This window comes from Parasteatoda tepidariorum, chromosome 8, assembly GCF_043381705.1.
Source record: "Parasteatoda tepidariorum isolate YZ-2023 chromosome 8, CAS_Ptep_4.0, whole genome shotgun sequence".
Lineage (NCBI taxonomy): Eukaryota > Metazoa > Arthropoda > Arachnida > Araneae > Theridiidae > Parasteatoda > Parasteatoda tepidariorum.
Genome location: NC_092211.1, coordinates 80475917 through 80487134, shown reverse-complemented (window position 1 = coordinate 80487134; position 11218 = coordinate 80475917). Strand labels below are relative to the sequence as shown.

The window sequence follows — 11218 nt, the reverse complement described above, 5'->3', positions numbered from 1 at the left end:
GAGCGTTGAGAGCCAGTGTCAATTAATGCTCTTATAGCACGTTTTCCTTCTTTACTTTCAATATTTACCATTAAAGTTTGAAGGAATATCTCTCCAGAACAGCAAGAATTCGCAAGTATTACATTTTGGCATTCACTCGAATCAATTACTTTTTCATCTTTTACTTCGTGCTTGTTTGGCGATAATTCTGCACACATGATCGACCAATGTCTCTTAGCACAAATTAGACATTTAACACTTGATTTGCAATATTTTGCTTTATGTCCAAACTTAAGACATATAAAGCAAGCTTTCTTATTCTTAATTAGTTCTTGCTTCTGATGGTAAGCCAATTTGGCTGCCGTAAAACAATCTTTACTCTCGTGGTTTTTGTCGCAAAATACACACCTTCTATCTACCACAGTCCTCGAGCTTTTACTTCCAGAAAATAACTCATTTGCTGTTGGTATAAATATATCAGCTTCAGTCTTCTTTTCTTTCTTAGTACCAGCAGCAATAAATTTGAATCCAGTTCTCACTAAAGAAATTCGTTGTTCTCCTTCCCCTTCGTTTCTAAGAAAAATGGCAGTTGCGTACGAATATTTTGAAGCGTCAGCAAAAACATGCTGGCGAGGAATTCTTACTGATGATAATAAAGGTAAATCCTCAAGCCAAACTAAGAATTCCTTTTTGATCTGCTGGGAACCGTGTCTTAACGATCAGTCCACAGCGATCAGTCCAACGTAACTGGTGACACTGGTTTGAATATTGGAACGATCGGTGCAGTGCACCGGTGTAACTGGTTTTAATATTGGAACGGTCGGTGCGGCAAACCAGTGTAACCGGTGACACTGGTGCGAATATTGGAACGTGCCCTAAGCTTCATCCCATCTTTCAATCTACAATAAGCGAGCTATAAGCACAACCAAGCAAAGAGCTCCAAAAATGCCCGAGAGTGATCATCATCTTCAATCTAAACAATCAATCAAGTATAGATGTTGATGAGTTATGAAATCTGTTATCCGAATATGGAAAAGTGTGCTCTAAATTTGTATATCACTTATCATGTTAAATAGAAATTCTTGCTTTAATATGTGGGAAATATATTCATTGATTTTAGATTGTTTGCGCTAAGATACTAACACAATGTTTGTTTGAAAAGACATTGGCAATGTATGAAGGAAAATACTTCAAAGCAATAAATGGCAAAAAGTGTTTTAAAATACTGTGAAAGCTTAATTTCTATAAACTGTTTATCTGTTACAGATCTTGTTCGTATGGCACAATTATCGTCATTCATTAGGAAATCTTCATTATAAGTCTATAATAACAGGCATTATCATTGCAAATATTATTTAGAGCTCCCTTGTACTCATGACTACTATGCATTTAAAACTTAAGAAGTTATTTCGGCAGTTTGTGTTAAAGTGTCTAAATTTACAAACAGTTTCAGAAAATCTCTTCATAATGTTTATGTGAAAGGTGTGCTACGTATGAAATATGAGTTTTCATAGAAAAGTAATCTAAATGACCACCAGTCAGACTTATACTGGTTAATAATTTGACTCTTTTAATATACGTAATAAGAGTTTTTCACGAAGAAGTAATGTGACTGAATACAGTCATGTTCATACTGGTGTGAAGCCTATTTCTTGTAGTATATGCAGTAACAGTTTTTCCCATAGAAGTGACAGGACTAAACACTATCGTGCTCAAATGGGTGAGAAACCTTTTTTCTGTAATATATGTCATAAACGTTTTTCAAAGAGAAGTCATCTAACTGATCACAGTCGTGTTCATACGGGTGAGAAACCTTTTTCCTGTAATGTATGTAATAAGAGTTTTTCACAAATAGGTCATCTGACTATACATTATCGTATTCACACTGGTGAGAAACCTTTTTCCTGTAATATATGTAATAAGAGTTTTTTGAGAAGAAGTCATCTGACTGTGCACAATAGCGTTCACACTGGTGAGAAACCTTTTTTCTGTAGTATATGTAATAAGAGTTTTTCACGAAGAGGTCATCTGACTATACACAGTCATATTCATACGGAAGAGAAACCTTATTCTTGTAGTATATGTAACATAAGTTTTTCACGAAGAAGTGTTCTGACTAGACACAGTCGTGTTCATACGGAAGAGAAACCTTATTCTTGTAGTATATGTAATAGGAGTTTTTCACAAAGAGGTCATCTAACTATACATTATCGTATTCACACTGGTGAGAAACCTTATTCCTGTAGTATATGTAATAAGAGTTTTTCTCAAAGTTATAATATGAAGAAACACAATCGTGTTCACACTGGTGAGAAACTTTTTTCCTGTAGTATATGTAATAAGAGTTTTTCACAAAGAGGTCATCTGACTATACACTATCGTATTCACACTGGTGAGAAGCCTTATTCCTGTAGTGTATGTAATAAGAGTTTTTCACGCAGTAGTAATATGAATAAACACAATCGTGTTCACACTGGAGAGAAACTTTTTTCCTGTAGTATCTATACATAATAATAAAAGCGGCTGTGTGTGTGTGTGTCTGTAATCACAATATATCGCCCCAGAAGCCTCGCCCGGGCACGAAACTCGGCCCATAATTGTGTTTTGACATAATGAAGAAGTATTTTTTTTCTTTTTCAAAAATTTTGATTAGTTATTTAGTTATCAGTCATTTTGTAAGTCTATGCTTTTCGTCTGCTTTTTCGTCTTCAAAGAGCCATATTCAAAAAACTATTAAAAAATGCATATACTTTTCCCCACTCTTATAAATGTATGCTAATGCGAACCTTACAATTGAAATATTAATTTTCGACAACTTAAACCAATAATATACGAAGGAATTAATAATTTAATTGTAAAGTTCGCATTAGTTTACATTTATTAAAGTGGAGAAAAGTTTAACTTTTGTATTAAAAATGTGGCAACATATTCGATACGTAAATAGAACGCTTCGCTTTGATATATTTGTCGCTGTTCATAATTGTTATAATAAGTTTTTCTTCTTCTTTCCACGCTCTTTTTTTTTTTTCTTAAGCGAAGACGATAATTTTTATAGCGATATTGTAGTACTTTGTACAACTAAAAATTCTTTTCACAACACTTTAAAAATATTTACTTTATTTTCTTTATATATACAGAGAACAGTCGGCAAAGAATTCGATTAGGTTGAAAAACATTTCGCTAAAAAGGAACGAATTCCAAAAGAAAAAATAAACAACTTAAAGAATAAAAATGCTGATGCCAGCCAATTTTTTGAAAGTTAACTTAGAAATAACAAACCAAACGATGTTAAATAACAAACCAAACGATGTTAACAAAATGACGTAGAAAGCGCAACTAGATCAAAATTATACAAGCACAACTAGATCAAATTATAATACCTGAGTGCTTGACGTAACAGATATAGAAATAGAATTTGATACCATAAAAAATTATATAGAAATAGAAATTGATACCATAAAAAATTTATTCGTTTTCGTGTTCTTTTCATGTATTTAGCATTTTAGTTTTTTTTTTCTTAAGCGTTGTAGCTATATAATTTCAAACATCCTCAAGAGCTATAACACATCTGCAGCAGAACTGGATATGAAGACAAAATTGCAGGACAGGAACACTTTAATTGTCCACTAATCTTCAGATTTCCTGCTATGTTTTAAAAAACTTTATTTGTGAAAACCTTCAGCGTGGCGGACAGCTGGCCGCCTTAGGCGGCTAGTATGTAATAAGAGTTTTTCAAGCAGAAGTTATATGACTCTACACAATTGTGTTCACGCTGGTGAGTAACCTCTCACCTGTAGTGTATGCAATAAGAGTTTTTCGTGCAGGAGTGATCTGACTATACACAATAGCGTTCATACTGGCAAGAAACCTTTTTCATGTAGTATATGTAATAAGAGTTTTTCACAAAGAGGTCATCTGACTAGACACAATCTTGTTCACACTGGTGAGAAACCTTATTCTTGTAGTATATGTAATAAGAGTTTTTCATATAGAAATTGTCTGACTGAGCATTTTCTTGTTCATACTTGTGAAAAACCTGATTCTCTTGTTAATTCTTGGAGTTTATCTCTATAAATGAATTTTATGCTATATGTTCTGTTCATATTACTGACTAACTTTATTTTTGTAAATTTATTCACATAATGTTTAAATGATGGTATAATCTGTTTATAAGTATAATATGTTCTAAATCATTATTTTTGATACATAATCTCTAAATCACTATTTTTGAAGTGTAAGAAGAGAATTATTTTTTTTAAAAATTCAGGAGTAACAATCCAGTTTTTTTTTAATAATTAAATTTGATTTTGTGACAAAATATTTAAATTTACTAATACTTAAATTTAAACGTGAAAATTGGAATATAACTTCACATTTAAGTTAAATTATATAAAATACCTTTTTAAACATAAAAATTAAAAATTGAGAAACATGTTAAAAAAGTTTAAATTAAATTTTATAATTTGGCTGCTTTTTCGCTTGCTACTTCATATTTAACAATTTAACATAAGAATTGAAATAATTGTGAAGACTTAAATGCAGAGAAAATGATTTATTTGATAAAATGCAATGAATATGATATTTTACTAATTAATTTAACATTAAATTATTTAGAAGTAGAATATTATCAAAAATATTTTCATTTAATTTATTTATTTAAATTATGCATTTTATTTTGAAAACAAAAACAATACAGAATATAATTTCTTTAAAAAATTTTATAAACGTGCTTTTAGATGTTTTTCAAAATTTTATGGCAAATTTTTTTCGTTCTATACATAAAAAGAATGTTTTTTAATGTAATTTTGCAAGTAAAATCAATTTTTTGTTGCATGTTTTTAAATAAATTTATTTTACTTTTAAATTACTGTGTGTAATGTGAGTAGTTTTTCACATTGTGTACAAAATTCAACTTTGTTCACAAACTTATTTTTATTGCTCTAATATTTTTAAATAAATTTATTTTTCATTGATATATTACATAAATTTATTAACCTATTGTGAGTAATTTAAGTAGTTTTTCACATCATATAGGTACAAAATTCAACTTAGTTGACAAACAAATTTTAACTTTTATTGTTCTGTTTTATTATCTTTTCATTAACTTTTATAGTTATGTTTTATATTCAAAAATATTTAAGTTTCTATTCTCAGTATATCTGTAATAGTTGTGTGACTATGCAATTGATAATTTTTTTAATCAAAAATATGCTATAAATCAAATTACGGTGAAGCATTTGTTTAGCACTAAAAAAAACAGCATCATGTAAGATTTTCATGGTCTTTTTTTTCCTTATTCTTAATTGAAATAAAATTCTAAATTTCAAAAGAAAAAGAAAGATATCTTTGATAAAAAAATTTTAGTTGTGATAAATTTATGTTAACATATGAAAAAAAAAATTTTTCATATAATTTTTACAAAAATATTAATTGTATTCGTTGCCTCACCTATGGACTAATGTCAGAGTTGGGCGTCGATTACAACTGTAATTGATAACATATAATTACTGCTATGTAATCAATATTACTTGTAATCACGATTGCAGATTATTGCGATTACAAATAATCATAATTTTTGATTACATCAGAGTAGGGAAAAAATGTAATTGGTTTCATTTTCTAATTACAGTAATCGATTACTTGTAATCATTATTACAAATTTTCATTACAACTGAAATCGTGATTACATAACCAATTACTTTAATCAAGTACTTGTAATCATGATTACAAGTAATCAAAAAATATGATTACTCATAATCATGATTACATGTAATTATAATTACAATTAATCTAAAAGTTCTTATTTTAAGAATAAATACATAAAATGTGTTTCTAAAAAATAGTTTTCCTGATGTTTAGGGTAGAAGATTAGCGTTAGACTGCAAATGAACAATGCCCGCCGTTACCCTGGATGTATCTTCGTGCTTATTTCTTCAACTTACCTAGGCTTATAAGCCATACCTTGCAATGTTACAATGGGCTATAGGCGACGGTCTGGAAAACATCCCTGAGGATGATTCGAAGGCATGCCATCACAATTTTGATACTCTGCAGCGGGGGTGGCAACCCCGCTTCGGTAGCCCGACGACCTGCACTCGAAGTCTAGCACTTTAAGGTAGAACAGTTTAATGAGGAATAATACCGCACACCTTCGGTCCCTACGCAGACTGATCCAAGTGGTCACCCACCCGCACACTAACCGCATCCAATGATGCTTGACTTCGGTGATCTGCTGGGAACCGTGTCTTTACGATCAGTCCACTGCGGGACATCTAGAAGTGAGCATAAGCAATTTTTCTAAGTAATCATTTTTTGAAATAACATTGAAAATTAAAAGTATATTGTTGTTGTAGTTCATTTACGTCGTACTAGAGCTGCACAATGGGCTATTGGCGACGGTTTGGGAAACATCCCTGAGGATGATCACGAAGACATCACAATTTTGATCCTCTGCAGAGGGGAAAAAGTATATTGTTATAACAAATTTGCTAAGTTCACAACTGTAATTGTTTTTGCTTAACAAACGGACGGATGTATTTTAAATACAATTTTTGCATTCATCACTTTGTGCATGAAGCTGAAAATTAAGCTGTAAATCATTAAACGAATCTCTTTAACCGTTATTCATCATCGTATATTAATGTAATTTGCACTAAAAATAATAATTGCAAGACGATTAATAAGATTCGACACCGATTTAAATAACGTTATCTTAAAATGTAACGTAGAATTACATTATTCTAATAATAATAATAATAAAAACAATCGTCCTAAACTCTTAATTTCGAAAGTAAACAAAATAGTAAAGAAGTCAAAAGAATAATAATAACAGTCAAAAGAGTAAGTAACAGTAAAAGAGTAGTCAAAAGAGTAATAATAACAGTACAGTAATTTTAATCTTCGAGTATTGAATATAGTTAAGTGCGTCGAGCTCTCTGCTTATCGCTTATAGCTCTGCTTTTGTTTTTAACCTTTAAATTGGGGAAACAAAAATATTTATAGGAAAAGAATATTTTTATGACTTATATCAATTTAATGCTGGTGACAACCAAACCAATATGAAAATTAATGTGGGAAAACTGGATCCCACCATGTGATTTTCCAGCCAATAAAAATGTATTGACAAGAATGGAAAACATCATTAGATTTTTGTAGTATGAAATTAGCCATTTCGGCCTTATATGAAATTCCGTCATATTATTGATAATCATAGTTAATCATGCAGAGAGGTTCATTTTTTATTTGTTTAGGCGTATAAAAATCACGTGAAATAATTGATAAATTCAAGTAGGTCAAATTCGAACACGTGCAGCTATTTTTAAGTCTCGTGATGTTTTTTTGAGACTTGTGTATTGCCATTTATTTTAAGATAACCAAAGAATGTACACATTTCTAAACCTCTTCTTCATTACATAAAAAATACATCTCAAAAACATAACGTAAATATTACTCTATCTTTTCCTTACGTTAAGATAACGATAAAAAGAATTCCATTCAAAAGATTTCAAGATATTGCCAAATACAGCGATAAATCACAAAATGAGGCAATCGTTTGTTGACAATTCGCATCTCTTATAAAGTAAAAAACGTGTCGGCGGCCGGTTTAATTCAAAACGAATCTTCATCCACGATCTGCGTTCGTGAATTGCTGTTCTCTCTTGTTGTGTCATTTAATACACAAACAAAGCTAAATAAAAATAGATTAAATCATTTATTCAATTTAAAACGTTAAAAAAACAAACAGTCATGGCGAGAACGATATTTATTTTGTGGATATTCACAGTATTAGTTTTAAGTTTTTCTGATGGTGGTAAAGTTCCTACAGTTTACGATGTTTTGCGACTGGTTTACCAAGTTTGCTGTGAGTAATAATTAAATATATTGGTTTATTTTGATATTTTTAATTTATATATGCACAAATATTGTTTGAAGAAAAATGTTTAAATTGATATTTTTACAATTCATTAAAAAACAAATAATTAAATTTCCACGTTCAGTATAAAACTTAATTTATATCGAATTTCAACAAGCATTAAACTTAGTTTTTTTAAAAAAATGGATAACTACCGATTAGGTTATTTTGAAAATTATATTGTTTTTAATTAAAGATTGTTGATTCACATTTTTCATAAATCATATTTTTAAAGAAATATCTTCTTTAAAGTCAGCCCTTTTTGTTTTTAAATTTTACAAAAATTTAATTTACTCCAACGGATTAATTCAATTGTTAAGACACAAAACAAATGAATTAATAAATGACCTATAGAAATTTACAATCAATCATTCAATTTAAAATTCTTTGAGTCGCTTTCACATTGTTAGTCATTAAAAATTTAACGTTTTTTTCTCAATGTGAAAGCGACTGAAAGAATTTACGATGTGAAAGCGACTCAAAGAATTTTAAATTGAGTCAAGCTACCTCGAAAAGTCGGAGTTGGAGTCGAATTATCGACTCTCCATCTCTGGTAACTATGTTAGTCATTAAAAATTTAACGTTTTTTTCTCATAGTTACCAGAGATGGAGTGTCGATAATTTGACTCCAACTCCGGCTTTTCGAGGTAGCTTGACTCCGAAAATTAGAAAAGTATTTTTATTATTTGGAAGTTAATTGTAAATGATAGATTTCTCTATTTTATGTGCAATTAGGGCTAAGAGTATTTTAATTAACGTAACTTTTAATACTGTAATATAATAAATGAATAATTAAAAAAAAAAAAGAAAAATCTGTACAAACATTGAAATTGTATTAAACTATGTATCAACTTCTTACACAAAACCTCCCCGATGTATTATCACTTATTGACAAGAAAATTTTTTTGTAAATATTCATGCACCATGAAACTATTTCTAGAATATATTACACACATTTGCATGTATTTTTAATAAAATTAATTATAAATTTGGTTTTGGATTTTATAAATTAAAAGACACTAATTAGATATATTTATTAATGTAGATGTCACAATAGTTTCTAAATTTTTCTGAACTTTTTAAAAAAAATTTAATAGTTTAATGAAACTTAGGCTCAAATAGAGCCCCTGAATTAGACAGGCCGACTCATCATCTATTTTTGCTCCAAAGAGCTGACAGCACAATACTAACATAACATTAACTTGCGAACTTTTTTGCTCCAATATTGCTTGATAGGTCAGCTCTGGTAGTATAGGAGCCTTAGGCTCAAACACTTTCAAATGTGACGCGTTTACGATGAGTCATAATTTAAATAATTATCAAAATATTTATTTGAGTGATAGTTTTTCGCGTAATTATAAATATTTGTTTAAATAATTTTTATAAGAAAAAAAGTTTTTTTTTTTTTTTTTAATCACTCCTTAATGTAAGTCGGAGTCGAGCAGTCTCCCGACTCACTCATAACATGCGTTTGGCAAATAAAATTAAAAAACACATTACAATGAAAGAAAGAGTCAAGACTAAGAAAGCTTCCAAGATTCTTTTAAATATTTTAAAAGGAAATTCTTTTTATCGATTTACATGTCATGCATACAGAACGAACAACAGTACGAATAAGAAAAATGTTCGATTAAAAAGGTTCTTTGACGATAGCCATGGAACAAAATCTTCTACAATATGAACCCTCCACGTATTTCTTCCCCGACGTGGATGCGACAGCTTTCTCTCCACGCTAGACCACCGCATTCGATTTGCCAAGGCAAATCACCTTTTTACGATAGGCATCTCTTTGGATATCGCTCAAGCTTACGACCACGTTTGGTCAGATGGTTTAGCATACAAACTTCTACAACACAACATTTCGGGATCCGCTCATAAGTGGATCTGTGATTTTGTTTCTGAGAGATAATTCAGAGTGCGTTGGAGGAACACGTACTCAAGTACATTTAGTGCAAGCAAGGGCGTGCCCCAGTTATCAGTGCTGTCACCTCACCTTTTCATCATCTATATTAACGACATTTTTGACATTCTCCCAGGTGGAGTCATATGTTTTGTGTATGCAGACGACATTTTTCTCCTTATTTACTCCCACTGCCTACAGTCTGTACTTCGAAAACTGCAATTAACTCTACTACGAGTGCAGAATTGGCTAACGGAATGGCATCTAAAGGCAGATATTAGCAAATGTCGAGCAATCGACTTCTCCCACCGTCAGATTGAACCCCTCCCCTATCTCCTCTTTCAAGTAGAAGCAATCATATGGTCATCCCACATCCGCATTTTAGGTATTATTTCTCCTCAAATCTCAGCTATCGCCACCATTTCCAATAAAAACGAACATCCAAGCTGGAAAAGCTCAATATACTGAAATGTATTGCAAGAAACTCTTGGGGCTCACGTTCTTATCACTTGCCTCGCATCGTCCAGTCATATATAACGCCTACTCTCGACTTTGGATGCCACCTTCACTCCCTTGCTAGCAACAGTGAGCGCAAGATCTTAGACACTGCGTATCATGCAGCACTACGCATTGCTACGGGTCTTCCGAAGTGGACCCCAATTACCGCTGCTTTATCAGGAGGCAGGTTCTCTGAGTCTTCAAGAACGCCATAATATGCTCTCGATGCGCTTTTATGACCGACAATTCAACTACAAATCATTAGGTGTAATAACATACCGTAACCTCTTTATCCCGAATTCTTATAGAAAATCAGCTCTTCCTCTACAAGCATAGAACTGGCTAAACCAACACGGAATCAACATCAAACACATGATTCATATACCCCAACGAGATCCTCAGTTGCCATCAAAAGTTTGTATACATCTATGCAACCTCCCCATCCAAGATAAAAAGATACCAAAAAAACTTACTTCCGACCGTATTCTGGGATGTTGTCCGCAATAGCTGGCCTTACCACACTTTACGCTATTCAGATGCTTCCCGGATGTCAGGCAGGACTGGAGTAGCAATTTACAATTCTCGCTCCGGTTCATCGTTGTCTGCATCTGTCCCTTCCATTTGCTCAATATTTACAGCGGAGGGTATCGCCATCTTACTGGCGATTCAAAGATGTCACTCAAACACCCAACATGAAGTAATTTTAACCGACTTACTTTCAATTCTCACAGCTCTCGGCTCTACCTCTGCTTCATCGCAAGCAATCATCTATCACATTATATCTTCTTTGGAAACGCTCTCAGTATCCAGCCAATCAGTGGAACTAGAGTGGGTTCCTTGTCATTCCGGAATTCTCTGTAACGACAACTGTAACTGTTCCTACAAACTAGACAAGCAGTCTTTAACCTTTTCACGTGGGCGGAAAAATA

The 11218-nt window shown here is 31.8% G+C and overlaps 1 protein-coding gene across 1 annotated transcript in view; it reads left to right on the top strand.

Annotated features, from left to right (window-relative positions):
• Positions 1 to 3002, top strand: part of LOC107453834 (zinc finger protein 271-like) — a 33073-nt gene extending 30071 nt beyond the window's left edge. The window contains exon 5 of the mRNA XM_071183937.1: positions 1540 to 3002. Coding sequence (XP_071040038.1) covers positions 1540 to 2490 — 951 coding nt within the window. The 3' untranslated portion in view covers positions 2491 to 3002. The remainder of the gene's footprint in view (positions 1 to 1539) is intronic.
• Positions 3003 to 11218: the final 8216 nt, after the last annotated feature.